The sequence below is a fragment of the Pongo pygmaeus genome, chromosome 19 (assembly GCF_028885625.2).
Source record: "Pongo pygmaeus isolate AG05252 chromosome 19, NHGRI_mPonPyg2-v2.0_pri, whole genome shotgun sequence".
NCBI lineage: Eukaryota > Metazoa > Chordata > Mammalia > Primates > Hominidae > Pongo > Pongo pygmaeus.
Genome location: NC_072392.2, coordinates 84,275,889 through 84,297,387, shown reverse-complemented (window position 1 = coordinate 84,297,387; position 21,499 = coordinate 84,275,889). Strand labels below are relative to the sequence as shown.

At 36.2% G+C, this 21,499-nt stretch overlaps 1 protein-coding gene across 40 annotated transcripts in view; it reads left to right on the top strand.

The window, feature by feature from the left end:
- CEP112 (centrosomal protein 112) overlaps positions 1-21,499 on the top strand; it is a 598,860-nt gene that overhangs the window by 81,185 nt on the left and 496,176 nt on the right. For 22 of the 40 annotated variants that reach the window (XM_054456162.2, XM_063656440.1, XM_063656450.1 and 19 more), the window contains 2 exons: positions 19,260-19,307; positions 19,564-19,641. In XM_054456162.2, coding sequence (XP_054312137.1) covers positions 19,260-19,307; positions 19,564-19,641 — 126 coding nt within the window. Of the gene's footprint in view, positions 1-19,259; positions 19,308-19,560; positions 19,642-21,499 lie in introns of all 40 variants that reach the window. The other 18 variants (XM_063656458.1, XM_054456161.2, XM_054456151.2 and 15 more) reach the window with 1 other exon arrangement.

Sequence of the window (21,499 nt, the reverse complement as noted above, 5' to 3'; positions counted from 1 at the left end):
GATCTGGTCAGTTTCAGTTCTTTGATAATTTGTTGAGATGCCTGAGGAGGGAACTCAGATAAAACAAATGCAAGTTTCAAACTTTAAGACCAGAAGAGCCCATTTCTATGTTTATCCAAAAGAACTGTCTATGGGACTGTTGGGTCGATTTCAGGAATGCACTGTCCCAGTAGATGAGCTGCCCAAGTTGCTGACTCACAGAATTGGGTGCTAAATAAAATGGTTGTGGTTTTAAGCCATGAAGTTTTGGGGTGATCTGTTATGCAGCAAAAAGCTAACTGATATGATAGATGTTGCCAGTTTTCCAAAGTGGCTGTGCCAATCTACCTTCTCAGCACACTGTGTGCTAGAGCCCATTACTCTGCCTGTTCTCCAATACCTAGTATTGTCAGGGTTTTTTTTTGTTTGTTTGAGACACAGTCTCTGTCACCCAGGCTGGAATGCAGTGGCATGATCTCGGCTCACTGCAACCTCTGCCTCCCAGGTTTAAGTGATTCTCCTGCTTCAGCCTCCTGAGTAGCTAGGATTACAGGTGTCCGCCACCATGCCCGGCTAATTTTTATATTTTTAGTAGAGACAGGGTTTCACCATGTTGGCCAGGCTGATCTCGAACTCCTGACCTCAGGTGATCCATCTGCCTCAGCCTCCTAAAGTGTTGGGATGACAGGCATGAGCCACTGAGCCTGGCCAGGTAATTTTTTTTTAGTTAAAAAAAAGTAGCCATTCTTGAGAGTAGTTAGTGACATTGTATTGTGTGGTTTTAATATGTGTTTTCCTGATGACTAATACAGTTAGGTGCATTTTAATATGTTTATTTTCAATTTGGATAGCCTCTCAAAGTAAAGTGTTTACTGAAAGCTTTGTCGGTTTTCCTGTTGTCTGCCCTTTTCCTATGCCTATATAAGAGCTTTTTCTCTATTCTGCATGAGAGTCCTTTTGGAATATAGTATCGTAAATTTTCTGTGGAAAAATGGTTTTAAAGTTCTAAAATATTGACAAAGACATAATTTTGGAGCATATTCAATTCGGTGTTGAAGAGTGAATTTATTTTGTTTTATGGAGAGAGTTTTGGCACTTCTGACTGATGCTATGATTTAAAAACATTTATTTTAGTTGTGTTGCTGGTGATATATTGCTTGACAATGTCCTTCTCACTAAGATAGTATATCAGATAAAGTGCCTTTTAATTTTTCTGGAAATGTAAAACTTCTCTATTTGATAACCATTAGTTTATAAGAGGTTCTTTGCTTATGTCAGTTTGACCAAATGCCAAGTAATTTTAAAAAACAAGTGGACAGAAAACCCTAACAACCAACAAAGAAATCTGCTAAAAAAATAAACAAAATAAAATGTCAAAAGCCAGTTTTCATTAAAAAGTATTCAGATGTCTGTTTTCATGTCTATCCTAAGTTATTACATATTTTATTATTGCGATTCTATTTGCCTGTTAAGCAAGAAATGGGCAAACATGTTATTTATTCGTGCCATTGGAACTTAATTATTTTCAGCTTTGCTTTCTATACAATATTTTCTTTGACTTCAGTGTTTCATTTAAGACTTTTTTATTTTCCATTTTGGACATTTATTGTGGTATTCTTTTTTTGAGGTAGTATGAGAGAACAAGAACTTTTCTAAAAGAGCATAAAAAAAGTAAATGTTAAGACTGTTTACAGATTGCTTCAAGTTCCATGTTACTTGTGGATTACAAAGTGGGAACATTGAACTTCAAAGCACATCTGGCTGCTGTTACAAAATCAGAAAATAGATTGCTTATTTCCCCCAAATAGACTCAAGAACATGCTTTACCATGAATAATTCCCATTGCATATTAAAATTGGTTATGAGACAAACTCAGTGTATTGTAAATGAATAACAACATAATTCACTGTTGTTTACAGTGTTCATTGTTGCTTTAAAAAATTAGAATAGACATTTTCTAGTTATTTGTCAACTTGAGAAAGGAAATTTATGATGCTAGAAAGAGTCTTTAACTTCTTTATTTAATGGCTTTTAAAGATGAAGAGGATGAAATAGGAGTTACTTCTGCATAGTTGAAATGCTACATTGTAATTAGCTGAACCAATATTTTGTACCCTGCTTGTAAATGTAGAGCTGAATAAAAATAAATCACAGATGGTTTTCTTGGCTTTTGGTTTTAAATTTTAAACTTAATTAGAGCTTGAGCATCTTTGGAAATTCCTGTTTCCTCTTTATTTTTTCCTTTATATTTTGATTCTGTTTCATGAATTGGGTTTTGTATATTTGCAGAATTGCATGTATCTTTGAAGAACTTACTTTCTATGCTGCTTTATACAAAACCCTGCAACATTCCAAAAATAAATTATTACCTAACATATGTATATATATACACATATATGTATACATATGTATACGTATATACACACATATACGTATACATATGTATACGTATATATACACACATATACGTATACATATGTATACGTATATATACACACATATACGTATACATGCGTATATATATACACATATACGTATACATATGTATATATGAAGATGTATATTTATACCTTCAGCTGGTACATATTTAATTGCATGTACTTTGCTGCCTGCTGGAAATTTGCTGCCTCTATTTTTCAAGTTGCAGTATGTATATGGCACTGCGCTACTTATTTTTATTTTATTTTATTTATTTACTTTTTTTTGAGATGGAGTTTCACTCTTGTTGCCCAGGCTGGAGTGCAATGGTGTGATCTCAGCTCACTGCAACGTCTACCTCCCAGGTTCAAGTGATTCTCCTGCCTCAGCCTCCCGAGTAGCTGGGATTATGAGACAGAGTTTCACTCTGGCACCCAGGCTGGAGTGCAATGGCATGATCTTGGCTCACTGAAACGTCTGCTTCTCGGGTTCAAGCGATTCTCCTGCCTCAGCCTCTGAAGTAGCTAGGATTACAGGTGCGCACCACCATGCTCTGCTGATTTTTTTGTATTTTTAGTAGAGACAGGGTTTTGCCATGTTGGCCTGGCTGGTCTCGAACGCCTGACCTCGAGTGATCCACCTGCCTCGGCCTCCCAAAGTGCTGAGATTACAGTCGTGAGCCACCATGCCTGGCTGGCACTGTGTTATTTACTGAAGAATATGCACATTTCTCTGGTACCATGTTGAGGTAGATTGTATTATTGTCTTAATAATTGTTTCCCTGAGTAAAAGTACCAATTCATGTACCCACTAGTAGTGTTTCACATCTTGAACATTTTTATTGTAAATTTTTAATTTATGCCAATCTATAAAATTGTAAAATATCACTTCATTGTGATATTAGTTTATTTTTTTATATTTCTAAGTATATTGACCATATTTTATATGTTTATGAGCCATTCATAATTCCTCATCAGTGAAATGTGCCCCAAGTTGTTTTCCTCATTTTTTTCAAGTGTGTTGACATCTTTTTTTTCATTGTTTTTTTAATTTTTTTATTTTTTTGAGACAAAGTCTCACTCTCATCCACCAGGCTGGAGTGTGATGGTGCAATCTTGGCTCACTGCAACCTCTGCCTCCCGAGTTCAAGTGATTCTCCTGCCTCAGCCTCCCGAGTAGCTGGGACTACAGGTGCCTGCCGCCATGCCTGCCTAATTTTTGTATTTTCAGTAGAGATGGGGTTTTACCATGTTGGCCAGGCTGGTCTCGAGCTCCTGACCTCAGGTGATCCGCCCACCTCAGCCTCCCAAAGTGCTGGGATTACAGGTGTGAGCCACCGCACCTGGTCTTTTCATTTATTTTTAAAGGCCTTGTTTACACGTTTTGGAGACTAATCATTTGTGCAAACATCTCTCAGTTTATGACATGTTTTTATCATTTTCTTGATGATATATTTTTTGGAGAGGTTCTTAAAATGGTCAAGTTTATTAATTTCTCTCTTATTGATGCTTTTTAAAAACTTTTATTTTAGGTTTGGGGGTACATGTGAAGGTTTGCTACATAGGTAAACACATGTCATCACCCAGGTATTATGCCCAGTACCCAATAGTTTCCTTTTCTCTCCTCTCCCTCTTCCCACCGTCTCCTCTCAAGTAGACTCCAGTGTCCGTTGTTTCTTTCTTAGTGTTCTTATGTTCTTGTCATTTAGCTCCCACTTATAAGTGAGAACATACAATATTTTGTTTTCTGTTCCTGAACATAAAATATCTGGTTTTAATAGTTTGCTAAGTATAATAGCCTCTAGCTCCATTCATGTTCTTGCAAAAGAAATGATCTCATTCTTTTTTATCACTGCATAGTATTCCGTGGGTATATGTACCATATTTTCTTTATCCAATCCGTCATTGATGGGCATTTAGGTTGATTCGATGTCTTTGCTATTGTGAATAGTACTGCAATGAACATTCGCGTGTGTCTTTACTGTAGAATGATTTATATTCCTCTGGGTATATATGCAGTAATGGGGTTGCTGGGTCAAATGGTAGTTCTGCTTTTAGCTGTTTGAGCAATGGCCGTACTGCTTTCTGCAATGGCTGAACTAATTTACATTCCTATCAACAGCATATAGGTGTTCTCTTTTCTCCACAACCTTGCCAGCATCTGTTATTTTTTGATTTTTTTATAGTAGCCATTCTGACTGGTGTGAGATGGTATCTCATTGTGGTTCTGATTTGCATTTCTCTGATGATCAGTGATATTGAGCTTTTTTTTCCGTATGCTTGTTGGCCACGTCTATGTCTTCTTTTGGGAAGTGTCTGTTCATGTCCTTTGCTCACTTTTTAATGGGGTTGTTTTTATCTTGTAAATTTGTTTAAGTTCCTTATTGATGCTGGATATTAGACCCTAGTCAGATGCAAACATTTTCTCCCATTCTGTAGGTTGTCTGTTTACTCTCTTGATAGTTTCTTTTGCTGTGCAGATGTGCAGAAGCTCTTCAGTTTAACTAGATCCCGCTTGTCAATTTTTGCTTTCGTTGCAATTGCTTTTGGTGTCTTTGTCATAAAATCTTTGCTAGGACCTATGTCCAGGATGATATTGCCTAGGTTCTCTTCCAAGGTTTTTATAGTTTTGGGTTTTACATTTAAGTCTTTAATCCATCTTGAGTTGATTTTTTGTATTTATGCTTTTTTTTTTCATTTCTTGTTTAGCAAATCTTTTCTAGATTGAGGCCATAACATCATTCTTCTAAATTGTCTTCTGAAAGTTTTTGTAGTTCTGCTCTTAATGATAAGATTTAATCCATTGGGAATTTATTATATATGGTGTGAGGAAGTGATCTGATTTTATATTCTTCTATTTATTGAACATTCCCTTCTTTTCTCAAAAATTGGCAATGCTAGATTTTCCACAAGTCACATTATCAAATAAGTATACTTGAGTTTCTTTCTGCCAATTTCCAGTTGGTTCAATTGGTTTGCCTACATTACTATAGTTTTATTGTATCTTTTCTTTTCTTTTTTTTTGAGCTGGAGTCTCATTTCATTGCCAGGCTGGAATGCAGTGGCGCAATCTCTGCTCACTGCATCCTCCACCTCCCAGGTTCAAGTGATTCTCCTGTCTTAGCCTCCCGAGTAGCTGGGACCACAGACGTGTACAATCACGCCTGGCTAATTTTTCGTTTCTTTTTTTTTTTTGAGACGGAGTCTTGCTGGTCACCCAGGCCGGAGTGCAGTGGCACAATCTCGGCTCACTGCAAGCTCCGCCTCCTGGGTTCACACCATTCTCCTGCCTCAGCCTCCTGAGTAGCTGGGACTACAGGTGTCCGCTACCACACCAAGCTAATTTTTTGTATTTTTAGTAGAGACGGGGTTTTACCATGTTAGCTAGGATGGTCTCAATCTCTGGACCTCATGAGCTGCTCCCCTCGGCCTCCCAAAGTGCTGGGATTACAGGCATGAGCCACCATGCCGGGACGGTTTTATTATATCTTTATAAATTGCCAATTGCCCCACCTTGATTTTTTAATCAGGCATGTCTTGACTACTTTTGCCCTGTTTTTGTTTATATACATTTTATAAGGTCATTATAAGTTTTACAAAAACCCTGTTGGAATTCTGGTTTGGATCACATTTAAGTGCTAGATCAACTTAAGAATTGACATTTTTTGCAACATCAAGACTGTCCAAAATGGATTCTACTCTCTATTTTTTTTTTCAGTCTTTAGCCCTAATCTTTTGATGAAGCTTATTTGCTCTATAAAGGTCTAGGGTATCCGTTTGTCAGTTTATCTAGGAATTGTACAGTATATTAGAAATTATATCTTTGTAAACTTCTCCTAGATGATTTTTACTCATTTCAGAAATGCAGTTGATTTTTTTTTATTATTATACTTTAAATTTTAGGGTACATATTAAATGTAAAAAAAATTTAAATTTGTATGGGAGCATAGTAGGTATGTATATTTATGAGGTAAATGAGATATTTTGATAACAGGCATATGATACATAATAATGACATCAGGATAAATGGGGTATCTGTCATCTCAAACATTGATCCTTTATTTGTGTTACAAACAATCCAATTACACTCTTATAGTTATTTTAAAATGTTCAATAAATTATTCTTGACTGTATCACCTTATTGTGCTATCAAATACTAGATCTTATTCATTCTCTCTAACTGTATTTTTGTACCCATTAACCATCCCCACTTTCCCCAACTCCCTCTATCCTTCCCAACCTCTGTGAACCATCATCCTACTGTCGATCTGCAGAGTTCAATTGTTTTAATTTTTAGCTCCCACAAATAATCGAGAACATGTGAAGTTTGTCTTTCTGTTCCTGGCTTATTTTGCAGAACTTAATGATCTCCAGTTCCATCCAAGTTTTTGCAAATGACAGGATCTCATTCTTTTTTATGGCTGAATAGTACTCCATTATGTATAAGTAACACATTTTCTTTTTCCATTCATCTGTTGATGGACACTTAGCTTGCTTCCAGATCTTCACTATTGTGAACAGTGCTACAACAAAGATGGGCATGCAGATATCTCTTTGATATACTAATTTCCTTTCTTTTGGGTATATACCTAGCAGTGGGATTGCTGGATCATATGTTAATTCTATTTTTAGTTTTTTGAGGAAGCTCTACCCTGTTTTCCATAGTGGCTGTACTAATTTGCTGTACTAATTTGCATTCCTATTAACACTTTATTATTGCCTGTCTTTTGGATAGAAGCCATTTTAACTGGGGTGAGATGATATCTCATTGTAGTTTTGACTTGCATTTATCTGATGATCAGTAATGTTAAACATCTTGTCATATGTCTGTTTGACATTTGTATGTCTTCTTTTAAGACATGTCTATTCAGATCTTTTGCGCATTTTCAAGTCGGATTATTGGTTTTTTTCCTATAGAGTTGTTTGAGCTCCTTTGCAAATATTTTCTCCCATTCAGTGGGTTGTCTTTTCATTTTTTTGTGATTGTTTCCTTGGTTGTGCAGAAGCTTTTTGACATGACAAGATCCCATTTGTTTATTTTTGCTTTGGTTGCCTGTGCTTGTGGGGTAATTATTCAAGAAATCTTTGCTCACTCCAATGTCCTGGAGAGTTTCCCCAGTGTTTTCTTTTAGTAGTTTCCTAGTTTGAGGTCTTAGATTTAAGTTTTTCCTGCATTTTTATTTGATTTTTGTGTATGACAAGGGATGGGGCTCTAATTTCATTGTTTTGCATGTGGATATCCAGCTTTCCCAGCATCATTTATTGAGAAGACTTATCCTTTCCCCAGTGTATGTGTATTCTTGTGATCTTTGTCAAAAATAAGTTCACTGTAAATATATGGATTGACTTCTGGGTTCTCTATCCTACTCCATTGGTGCGTGTGTCTGTTTTTATGCCAGTACCATGCTGTTTTGGTTACTGTAGCTTTGTACTATAATTTGAAGTCAGGTAATGTGATTCCTCCAGTTTTATTCTTTTTACTCAGGATAGCTTTGGCTATTCTCAGTCTTTTTTTGGTTCCATATAAATGTTAGTATTACTTTTTTCTATTTTTGTGAAGAATGTTATTGGTATTTTTATAGTAATTGCATTGACTCTGTAGATTGCTTTGGGTAGTATGGACATTTTAACAATTTTGATTCTTCCAATCCATGAATATGGAATATCTTTTCATTTTTTTGTGTCTTCTTCAAATTCTTGCATTAGTGTTTTATAGTTTTTGTTGTACAGATCTTTCACTCTTTTATTTAAGTTAATTTCTAGGTGTTTTATTTTATTTGTGTCTATTGTAAATGGAATTATTTTGTTGATTTCTTTTTCAGGTTGTTTGCAGTTGGCATATAGAAATGCTGTTAATTTTTGTATGTTGATCTTGTGTTCTGCAACTTTACTGAATTTGTTTGTCAGTTCTTATAGTTTTTTGTTGTGGTCTTTAAGTTTTTTTAAGATATAAGATTATATAATCTGCAGACAGCATAATTTGACTTCTTCCTTTCCAATTTGCATGCCGTTTATTTCTTTCTCTTGTCTCATTGCTCTAGCTAGGACTTTCAGTACTACTTTGAATAACAGTAATGAAAGTGGGCATCTTGTCATATTCCAGATCTTATAGGAAAGGCTTTCAGTTTTTCCTTATTCAATATAGATATGAGCTGAGGGTCTGTTGTATATGACTTTTGATGTACTGAAGTATGTTTCTTCTTTCCCAAAATTTTCAAGGCTTTTATCATGAAGGGATGCTGAATTTTATTAAATGCTTTTTCAGCATCAATTGAAATGATCATACAGTTTTTGCCCTTCATTGTGTTGTTATGATTTATCACATGGATTGATTTGCCTGTATTGAACCATCCTTATATCCCTGGGATAAATCCTACTTGGTCATGATGAATGATTTTTTTTATGTGTTGTTAAATTCAGTATACTAGTATTTTGTTGAAGATTTTTGCATCAATGTTCATCAGTCATATTGGCCTGTAGTATTCTTTTTTTGATGTGTCTTTGTCTGATTTTGGTATCAGGGTAATACTAGCCTTGAGAATGAGTTAGGAAATATTCCTTCCTCCTCTGTTTTTTGGAATAGTTTGAGTAGGATTGATATTAGTTCTTTTTTAAATGTTCGGTAAAATTCAGCAGTGAAGCCATTGGGTCCTAGGCTTTTCTTTGTTGGGAGATTTTTTATTAAAGCTTCAATCTCATTACTTGTTTTTGTTCTGGTCAGGTTTTGGATTTCTTCCTTATTCACTCTTGGTAGGTTGTATGTGTCTAGGAATTTATCCATTTCTTTTCAGTTTTCAAATTTCTTAGCATATGGTTGCTCATAGTAGCGTCTAATGATTTTTTGATGTCTGCCATATCAGTTGTAATGTCTCTTTTTCATCTCTGATTTTATTTATTTGAATCTTCTCTCTTTTTTTCCTACTTCATCTGGTTGAAGGCTTGTTGATTTTATCTCTTGAAGAAACTTTTTGTTTTGTTGATTTTTTGTGTGTTTTTAAAATTTTCATTTCATTTATTTCTGCTCTGATCTTTATTATTTCTATTCTACTGATTTTGGGTTTGGTTTGCTCTAGCTTTTCTAATTCTTTAAGATGTATCATTAGGTTGTTTATTTGAAGTTTTTCTACCTTTTTCATATTGATACTTCTTGCTATAAACTTTCTTCTTACTACTGCTTTTACTGTATCTCATAGATTTTGGTATGTTGTATTTTCATTTTTATTTGTTTCAAGAAAATTTTCCTTCTTTATTTCCTTCTTTATTTCTTTATTGACCCATGGGTCATTCAGGAGCATATTTAATTTCCATGTGTTTGTATAGTTTTCAAAATTCTTCCTGTTATTGATTTCTAGTTTTATTACCTTGTGGTCAGAGGTAATAAAACTTGATGCAATTTAAATTCAAAAAAGTTTTTAAAGACTTATTTTGTGGCCTAACATACAGTCTGTCCTTGTGGATAATCCATATATGGATGAGAAGAATGTTTACATCCTTTGGATGAAATGTTCTGTAAATATTTATTAGGTTCATTTTTTTGAGGTGGGCTCTGGCTCTCTTACCCAGGCTGGAGTGCAGTGGCGTGATCTTGGCTACTGCAACCTCTGACTCCTGGATTCAAACCATCCTCCCACCTCAGCCTCCCAAGTAGCTGGGACTACAGGTGCACGCTACAATGCCCAGCTAATTTTTGGAATTTTTGTAAATACGGGGTTTTACAATGTTACCCAAGCTGGTCTTGAACTGCTGAGCTCAAGCAATCCACCCACCGTGGCCTCCCAAAGTGCTGGGATTACAGGCATGAGCCACTGTGCCTGGCCCAGGTGTGTTTTCATTTAGCTACTCTATGTCTTTTGATTGGAGAGTTTAGTTCATTTAAATCGAATATTATTATTGATAAGTAAGGACTTACTCCTGCCATTTTATTTGTTGTTTTCTGGTTGTTTTGTGGTGTTCTCTTCCTTTTTCCTTCCTTCTTGTCTTCTTTTTAGTGAAAGCCATTTACTCACGTGGTATGTTTTAATTTCTTGGTTTTTATTTTTTGTGCATTTGTTGTAGGTTTTTTGGTTTGAGGTTACCATGAAGTGTGCATGTAATTTAATGCATTATATTAAACTGCTGATCATTTAACACTGATTGCATAAACAAGCAAAGAGAAAACTAATAAAAACTCTACACTTCAGCTTCATCCCCCCCTTTTTAACTTTTTGTTGTTTCTGTCTTATTACACTATGTCTTGAAAAATTGTTACAGTTATTTTTTTTGAGTGGTTCATCTTTTAGTCTTTCTATTTCAGATATGAGTAGTTTACACCCCACAATTACAGTGTTATAATAGTAATATACTTACTATACTAAGTATAATACTATTACCAGTGACTTTTATACCTTTAGATGATTCATTATTGCTCATTAATGTCCTTTCCTTTCAGATCAAAGAAATTCCTTTAGCATTTCTTGTAGGATAGGTCTGATGTTGATCAAATCCCTCAAGGTTATTTTTGCTGGATATACTATTCTAAGATAAAAGCATTTCTTCCTCAGCACTTTAAATATGTCATGCCCCTCTCTTTTGGCCTGTAACATTTCCACTGAGAAGTCTGCTGCCAGAAATGCCTACCAGGACCCAAGGCCTGGAATTGGTGACCCCAGGAGCCTGCTTGCTGCTCTTCCCTACTGTGGCCAAATTGGTATCCAAAGTTGAAAGACAGTGTTCCCTTTTGTCTTCCCTCTCCCTTCCTCAAGCTGAGGGGATTTCTTCCCATTGACACCACATCTGGGAATGTGCTGGATCATTCTTGAAGCTAGCATGACACTAAGTCTTACCCCAGGCCCACGCAAGTACTGCCTAGCTGTCACTGCTGAGTATTCAGAGACCAAGGGCCTTTAGTCAGCAGATGATGAATTCTGCCAGGAGTGGGTCCTTTCTTTCAAGGTAGTGGGTTCCCCTCTGACCCAGTGTGTGTTTAGAAATGTTTGGGAGCTAGGCCCTGGACTGGGGGCCTTGGGACTCTGCCTGGTGCCATAGTCTACTGTGGCTGAGCTGGTATCCAAGTTGCAAGACAAAAGTCTTTTTACTCATCCCTCTCCTCTCTTCAGGCAGAGTGAAGGAGTCTGTCTCTCAGAGCTGCAAACTGTGTTGCCTAGGGGTGACACCAGCACTCTCTTGGCCACCCTGGCTGGTGTCTCACTATGTCACATGCACCCCCAAGCCCACTGGCTTTGAGCCCAGCACAGCATCAGAGATTGCCTAGGACTTGCAGTCCTTGTGATCTAGACTGCCTTTCAAGTTTATTTAGGACTCCAGTGCACTTTAGCCCATGGTGGTGGTGGAGTTCGCTAGAACTAAGGTTCCGACTGCTGGGATGAATGATTTGCCTTTGGCTAGAGTTGGTCTAAATGTTCCTCTGTGGGTGCAGGCTGAATTCTGCCTGCTGTTTCTTTCTGCTGTGACAGGGCAGCACTGAGTTTCAATGCAAAATCCCACAATCACTGTGCTCTCCCTTCCCCAAATACACAGATTCTCTCTTCATGCCACGTAGCCACTGCTGGGGGATAGGAGAAGGGTGATGCAGGTGATTTACGACTGTCTTTCCTACCTTCTTTGGCGTCTCATTCCTTAATATGCTAAAACCAGGTACTGTGATCACTCACCTGATTTTTCCTTCTTATGAAGGTGCTTTTTTATGTGAATAGTTGTTCAATTTGATGTTCATGCTGTGGGGAAAATTGCTAAAGGCTTCTATTTGAACATTTTGCTCTGGCTCTTTGATCGCAGTTGACTTTTATATGTTGGTTTGGCATCTGGCAACTTTGCCAAACTCTTATTAGTTCTATTATTTACTTGTTTATTTATTCATTCATAGAGTTCTATGTAAATAGGTATCTGCAAATGATGAGGTGTTCTAGTTTTTACTTTCTAATCTTGTACCCTCTTCTTTCTTTCTATCCTCCTTTTTCCTTTTCTTCTCTTTTTTAAAAAAATGCTGTTTAGGATTCCACTACAGTGTTGAATAGGAGCATGTTCATAGTGGGTGGTACTCATTGTATCATTCCCAATTTTAAAGGAAATGCTTTCAGTTTTTCATGGTTTTTTCTTTTGAGATGGAATTTCGCTCTTATTCACTCAGTGCAATGGCACTATCTCGGCCCACTGCAACCTTCATCTCCTGGGTTCAAGCAGTTCTCCTGCCTCAGCCTCCCGAGTAGCTGGGATTACAGGTGTATGCCACCATGCCTGGCTAATTTTTTGTATTTTTAGGAGAAACAGGGTTTCACCATGTTAGCCAGTCTGGTCTCGAACTCCTGACCTCAGGTGATCCGCCCAGCTCAGCCTCCCAAAGTGCTGGGATTACAGGTGTGAGCCACCGTGCCCGGCTAGTTTTTCATACTTGTAGTTTTTTCTTACTTACAGTTTTTTTGGTAGATTCCATTTATCAAATTAAAAATGTCTCTATTTTGTCAGGATATTTTAAAAAATCATGAATGGTTGCGGAATTTTTGAATTCTTTTTTTTTTTTCTTTGAGATGGAATCTCGCTCTGTCACCCAGGCTGGAGTGCAGTGGGTGATCTTGGCTCACTGCAAGCTCTGCCTCCCAGGTTCATGCCATTCTCCTGCCTCAGCCTCCCGAGTAGCTGGGACTACAGGCGCCCACCACCACACCCGGCTAATTTTTTTGTATTTTTGGTAGAGACGGGGTTTCACCATGTTAGCCAGGATGGTCTTAATCTCCTGACCTTGTGATCTGCCCACCTCGGTCTCCTAAAGTGCTGGGATTACAGGCGTGAGCCACCACACCCGGCCTGAATTTTTCTTTAACTTTTGAGAGGATTATATAGTTTCTTCCTTTAATCTATTAATGTTATAAACTCCACAATATATTATTTTCATTATATTATGTTTTTGTTCATTTTCCTTTAAATAGTTATATATTGATTAAATGGATTGAAAATATAAAATTAAAAGCCTTATCTATTTATGCAACCATTTACCATTTATGGCCTATTTATTACTTTATGTAGAGTTTCCATCGGGTGTTATTTTCAGGTGTTTACAGTTCTTTTTCTCACAGCTTGTCATAAACGTCTCTCAAAGTACCTGGCACATGGTAGATGTTTAGTAAATAATTGTTGAAAGAATATGATATAATCCCAGGTGTGACACAAGAAATTATTTCTTTGAAGGATCTCTGATATTGTTTTCTAGTTACTTACGTACTCTCAGATTTTTTGTCTTCTCAAAACTACCATGCTTTTATGTATATAAGATGGAAAAATAACTGTTGAGATGGTGAAACTTTTCTCAGCTTGATATTTTCTAATCTACACAAAATAATTTTCACATTTTTCTTAAAAAATAACCATCTCTTCTTTCTAAAATACATTTATAGCTTCTAATAGCTTGTATTATTTTAAATTCCATGGTGATTTCATTTAGCTAGTCCCAAATAACCACTAAGTTTTTTGCAGTGTCTTTTCACAAAAACTCAGCATGATTGTTTTTTTTTCTCAGAATTAACATTACTTAAAAAGCATTTTTTTCCAGCATGTATTTAAACTATACAGTAATCAGAAACTGCCATTTAACTGGACTAATCAATAGTATTTGGTTTCCCAAAATTAAAATATAAGATAATTATCAATTTGGTTTGTGCTATCTTATTAAAGAAACCAGTTTTTTTTTTTTTACAATTTTTATGATGAAAATATTCAAGTAGAAAAAGAATAGTACAACAATAACTTATTGCTGCTGCCTTTTAAATTTTGTGATTTTGCCTTATTGGAACTATTTGAAAGTAAATTGCAAATGTTATAATACTTAATCAGGAAACATCAGTCTCTTGACTGAAGGTTCCTTGATTATCTTTTTTTTCCCTCTTGATTATCTTTTAACTAAGATAAAATGTTCATGCTCTAGTAGAGTCTACTGAAGGGACCTTGTGATACAGTGTTTTCTGAATTCTTGCATGTTTCAAATGGTTTCTTATGGTCTTGATTCTTGGAGGAAATCTAGATTGTATGTAAAATATTTGATTTGCATTTTCTTTACCTGAGTTCCTTAAATATAATGTTTTACATGATGTATGTTACAGTTGAGAAATGTGATACATACTTTTCATTTTTCATAAATATATAAATAAATAAAGTTATAAATGTCTTATCTTTTTGACTGAGGGTCCAGAGAATTTTTTAAAAATATTCATAAAGTTTAATATTTGGACTTTTATATTATACTCTGAAAGATATTCAGTATATCACATTGGATTTTATTCAATATATTGTACAGTCATCTCTCAGTATCAAGAGTTGATTGGTTCCAGAACATCCTCCTTCCTTCCCACAGATACCAAAATCAGCAAATGCTGATGTTCCTTACATAAAGTAGTGCAGTATTTGTACATAACCTATGAATCATTAAATGATCTCTATATTACCTATAGTACCAAATACAATATAAATGATATGGAAATAGTTGTTATACTGTACTATTTTCTTGTTTTCTAATTATTACTTTGAATATTTTCAGTTTGGTTGGTTGAATATGTAGATGTAGAACCCATGAATATGGAGGGCCAACTGTTTCTGTTTCAGTCGATGGTCTTAGGTCAGTTTTCCAAGGTAAAGAGTGAGAATATTTAATATGATTCAGGTATTATTTTATTTAAGAATATTTTCTTAATAATTTAAAATATTTAGTTGCATTTATTTTATTTTCTTCAGGGAATCCAATTATACATTTATTGTATTCTTGTTTCTCATTTTCTTTATCCATTTCTCTTGGATCCTTTTTAAATGCGTTTTTATGTCAGTTTTATTTCCTGGTTTTTGGCTTCAGGTCCTATCTTTATCTCTTGCTGTTACTTTAGTTATCTTTTCTCTCTTGCACAACTCTTTTTTTTTTTTTTTTTTTTCTGTTTTTTGAGACGGGAATCTCACTCTGGAATCTGCACTCCAGGCTGGAGTGCAGTGGCGCGATCTCGGCTCACTGTAAGCTCCGCCTCCAGGGTTCACGCCAGTCTCCTGCCTCAGCCTCCCGAGTAGCTGGGACTACAGGCTCCCACCAGCACGCCCATCTAATTTTTTTGTATTTTTAGTAGAGATGGGGTTTCACTGTGTTAGCCAGGATGTCTCGATCTCCTGACCTTGTGATCCGCCCGTCTCGGCCTCCCAAAGTGTTGGGATTACAGGTGTGAGCCACCACGTCCAGCCTCTCTCTTGTACAACTCTTAATTTAGTCTTCATTTCTTGGATGATTTTTGTTACTCTTCCATGTTTTTTTTCCTGAATCTAGTCACCTCCTATTTAACATCTTTGTATTTTTGTCTTTATTTTGATTTGTAGTATTTTTATGCCTGAAGTTATTTAAAAGTTATATTTGAATACCTGTTGTCCTAGTGGTGGTGGAACAAAAATATTATGAAGTATTGACATGTAGGAGAGCGTCCTATTTTAAGTGGGTTGCACAAAAACCCTGATGTATGAGAGTAGGGAGACATGGGAATCAAAAAGAAGCCTGTATTACTGTTTTCCTGTATTTTAGCTTTTTAAAAAAGTGTTCCTTCTGCTGTCAGGTTTTGATTTTGATCTTCTATTTTATATAGTAAGTTTTTGTGGATATTTTCTGTTCATGATTATCTATTAGATTTTTCTGAACAAGTAATAGCCAGTGATTGTGTGGGAGGTGGTAGTGGGTGGCTTACTTTATTTCTTAGTTCTGGACAGCCCTCCTCCTCTGCTACACTGAAGTTTAATTTCTTTAACAAATGGTACCTTTTGTGGTTGTCAGCCTGGCTTGTCTTCTTCTTCTTCTTCTTTTTTTTTTTTTTGGAGACGGAGTTTCGCTCTTGTCACCCAGGCTGGAGTGCAGTGGCATGATCTCAGCTCACTGCAACCTCCGCCTCTTGGGTTCAAGAGGTTCTCCTGCCTCAGCCTCCTGAATAGCTGGGATTATAGTCACCTGCCACTATGCCCAGCCGATTTTTGTATTTTTAGTAGAGACGGGGTTTCACCATGTTGGCCAGGCTGGTCTTGAACTCCTGACCTCAGGTGATCTGCCTGCCTTGGCCTCCCAAAATGCTGGGATTACAGGTGAGAGCCACAGCTCCTGGCCATGGCTTGTCTTCTTTTGATTCTTTGATTCTGTCTTGTTTCTGCAGGGCCCTTATCTTCAGCTGCTCTTTTATCTCCCTTTATAATGAACAACCTTCCTTCAAAGGTGCTTCTCTCTACCTCAGAAGTGATTCCTTCCTAGAACTGCGTTTCTGGTTCTTCATAGTTTCCAAGCCCCTTCTTCTGTGCCCATCTCTGGCACTCTGAGCCATTAAGTTTTTTTGTGTGGCCCACTTAAGGTAGGCCACTCTTCTTTGACGGGTCAGTTTTTGATGATATTTAGTTCCACCACTACTAGGACCCTGAGGTACTTCCTTTTTTCCCCATGCTACCACTCTGGTTTGGTGCAGGATCTAATTCTGCTGATTTGGTGTCTTTATCTGGCCACCTACATGTTAATCCAGGGATTTGTATTCCCTTTCTCCTTTTTATGATGTAGTCACGGATGATGGGCATTTTTATTTGGTCTCTTTATCAATCTGTATGAGTCTTTGGAGGATGGGGAGAGACATTTAAATTCATACAGTTGCCATTACTTTATAGGATCTGGTGTCCACACGGAAGAAAATTGTTTTGTGTATTTCCTTTAACCTGGATGCTAAAATAATTACACTTTATATCCTGTCTATTGCTATACTCTTTTTTTTTCTTTTTCTTTTTATTTATTTATTTATTTTTTTTCTTTTATTATTATTATTATTATTATTATACTTTAGGTTTTATGGTACATGTGCCCAATGTGCAGGTAAGTTACATATGTATACATGTGCCATGCTGGTGCGCTGCACCCACCTATACTCTTTTAAGTTTTACTTGATTGGATTCTATTATAAATGTTATGACTTCTACATTTTTTGACTAATTGATTCTTCATTCACCCTTATCTTTATTGTCAAATTGGGTGTGGATTGTTCATTTTCAAGAATTATTAACCGTAATAAATCGTTTGGGGGACTTTTTGAAAACACAATGGGATTTTGGAGAAGTAGAATCCAATAATTTATATTTGAAATGTTTATCACTTGATCCTCATAGTACACTCCAGGATGTTAAAAGAAAAACCTTAAAGAAATTAAATCAAACAGAGTTTAGTAGGCAAAGAATGATTCATGGATCAGGCAGCCCCGGAATCATAATAGGTTCAGAGAGGCTGCAGCACTACTGGATGATTGAAGATTTATAGACAGAAGAAGGATAGTGACATACACAAAATGGAAGCGAGGTACAGAAACAGCAGGATTGGTTACAACTCTGTGTTTGCCTTATTTGAATCTGGTTTGAACGATTGATTGCCTTTAATTGGCCAAAACTCAGCGAGTGGCACAAGAGTAAGCTGTAGTCTGTTTACACATCCAGTTAGGTTATGGTTCACCACGAATGGAGAAACCTTTCAGCTGAATTAAAAATATGTGAGGAGGCAGCTTTAGGTTAATCTTAGTTTAACAAGTGTAAGAACCACTACCCTAGGTTGAAGTGATAGTTTGTGTTCTTGTACTTTGTGAGATTATCCATGTAGTAATTTGTGGGTTTGTGATATGAAGAAATTAGACTTTCATGGTAAAGATTTTTAATTATTACTTTATTTGTGAGTGAAATAGTAGAGATAACTATCAATGTGTCTACTTTATCATATAGTATATTCATGCAATAAATACTTTATTGGAAGGCTACTATACATTAGATATTGTGCTAGGTCCCAGAGATACAAAACTGAGAAGACATTATCCCAGTACTCCTTCTGTTCAAAGAGAGATGTGGAGACATACTGATAAACACTCAAAGTATTACATAAGGGCTATGAGAGAGTGGACACAGGATACTTTAGGAGCTGATAAGAAGGTGGAATCAGGTACAGGTTACTCCTTTCTTTCCTCTTGTTTCTTCCTTCTTTCTGAAGAAATATTCATTGGGCACTGAGTTGGGTGCCAGGGATAGAGTGGTGAACAGGGCAGTCATGGTCTCTGCTTTCAGAGTCCACACTGTTTTGAAACAGGGAGATGCCAGATTGTAAAAGGGAACTAACATCAAGGGTACTACTGGAGTAGTAGGAACTAAGTTTCCTGGGGGAGATGATTTTTAAACTACGAGTCTTGAGTAAGTTAACCATGTGTAGAAGTTGGGGGAATGATCTTACAGGTTGCATAGACTCAGACATGGGAGACAGTATAGTGCTTTTAAGTTAAAACAAATTGTCTGGTGTCCTTGGAATGTGGGGTATGGTGGAGATAAATGAATCTGAAAGGGAGATTTAGGGGGAGTCCCAAAGGAATTTTGTGTTCTCTTTGCTATTAGAAAGGTATGTTTAAGGATTCATATACCAAATACATCTGGGAGTGCAGTGATTAAATTGAGACTCTAAGAACAAATACGTGTGTGCTTACAGGGTTTGGAGGGCTGGGCAGAGAAATTCAGAGGTGGACAGGCGTGAGAACATCTGCCATGTTCTGGTAATATAAGTCATTGTGGATCCTGGGAGCCTAAAATGTGAGGTGAAGGGTAATGGAAGATGAGAGTGGGCAGTTAGGCAGTGAGAAGATCATGAAGGTTCATTTTGGCATGCAAGGGAGTTTATGTTTTACATTTTATTTGTAGGGAGCCACTAAAAATGTATCATACAATACCCATTCTAAAAATGAATTAAATATTAAGAAATCTAGAAAATGTTTCATGTGGCAACTTAATTCTATATTTTATCAAATAATAATTAAAACTCCAAAATTAATAAATCCTTATTTTGTTTTATTTTTAAATTTTCAGATAGAAAATCCTCGATACCTGAGACAGAAGCCTATCCCAGTTTCTCTGGTATGTGAGAAATCCATTGTACTTTTTCTAGGGGCAAGTATTTTAAAATAAAATAATCACTAAGTTATTTATAGAAAATAATGCAGATCTACATTAGGAAACATAATAGTTTTTGAATTTTATCACTTGGAAGTGATTTTTTCCTGCAATGTTAGTACTATTTTGGTACGGGCCTCGGGCAATTTAGAAGTTTTCTTTGGGGTTAAGGATAAACCAGATCTGAAAACATGTTAAATAACTCCTGTTCATTCAGCAGATGACACCAAAATTCAGCCTGAGAAAATCCAGCAGTTTCCATGATGATCATTTTCTCTCTCGAGTACGTGAGAAAGAGGTAGGAATGAGATATTGCTGATAAACCCATTGATAATACAGTTTTAATATTTTATGTAATCTAGGTTTTCAGGTTTTAGTTAAAATAATGGTATATTCTAGGAAGAGGTTGCACTTGAAACAAATATAAAACATGATGCATGGTAGGCAGGGTTTGTCTTTCTGTTTTGTTTTTTGTTTTTGTTTTTCCAGAGATAGAGTCTCTCTCTTTTGTCCGGCTGGAGTGCAGTGGTGCGATCAGAGCTCACTGGGATCAAGCAGTCCTCCCACCTCAGCCTCCTGAGTAGCCAGGACTACAGCTGTGCCACCATGTCCAGCTAATTAAATTTTTTTTTTTGGTAGAGATGGGATCTTACTGTTTTTCCCAGGCTGGTCTTGAGCTGTTGGCCTCAAGTGATTCTCCTCCTGCCTTGACTTCTCAAAGCATTAGGATTACAGGCATGAGCCACCACACCTGGACAAAATTGTATATGTTTATTGTGTACAACATGATGTTTTTAAATATGTATACATTGTCAAATGGCTAAATTGAGCTTGATACATGAATCACCTCATGGACTTATCATTTTTTTTGTAATGAGAAGAGTTAAAATGTACTCTCATAGTGATTTTTGAAATACAGTCCATTGTTATTAACTAAAGTCACTATGCTGTACAATGGATCTCTAGAACTTATTTCTCTCATCTAACTTAAATTTTGTATCCTTTGACCAGTATCTCCCAACTCCACTCCTTGTCGCCTGGCCTCATAACCACCATTTCTCTACTTTTGTGAGTTCACCTTTTTTAGAATCCACATATAAGTGAGATCATGTGGTATTTGCCTTTCTGTGCCTGGCTTATTTCACTTAACATCGTGTTCTCTAGGTTCATCCATGTTGTACTCAATGACAAGATTTCCTTCTTTTTAAAAACTGAATAACATTTCATTGTGTGTGTGTGTGTGTGTATATATATATATCACATTTTCTTCATTTATTTGTTGATGGATGCTTTATATTGATTCTGTATCTTGGCTATTGCTGCAGTGAACATGGGGGTGCAGATAGCTCTTCAATATACCAATTTCATTTCCTTTGGATTTATACCCAATAGTGAGATTGCTGGATCATACAGTAGTTCTATTTTTAATTTTTCAAGGAACCTTCATACTGTTTTTCTATAATGGCTGCACTAATTTACATTACTGCCAACACTGGGCAAGGGTTCTCTTTTCTCCACATACTGATCTTTTTTCTTTTTGTTGATAGCCGTTCTAATAGGTGTGACGTGATATCTCAATATTGTTTTAATCAGCATTTCTCTGATGATTAGGAATGTTGAGCAGTTTTTCATATATCTGGTGGATATTTGCATGTCTTCTTTTGAGAAATGTCTATTCAGATCCTTTGCCCATTTTAAAATCAGGTTATTAGTGTTCTTACCATTGAGTTGTTTGAGTTCCGTATATATTTTGAGTGTTAACGCCTTATTAGATATATGGGTTGCAAATATTTTTCTCATTGTGTAGGCTGTCTTTTTACTCTGTTGATTGTTTCCTTTGCTATGCAGAGGCTTTTTAGTTTGATATAATCTCATTTGTCTATTTTTTCTTTTGTTGACTATGCTTTTTGGTTCATATCCAAAACATCATTGCCCAGAGCAATGTCATGGAGCTTTTCCCCTATTTCTCTTATAGTAGTTTTAAAATGTCAGGCCTTACATTTAAGTCTCTGTTTTAAATTGATTTTTGTATATGGTGTGAGAGAAGGGTCTAATTTCATTCTTCTGCATGTTGGATATCCAGTTTTCCGAGCATCATTTATTGAAGAAACTGTCTTTCCCCATTGTGTGTTCTTGGCATCTTTGTCAAAAATCAG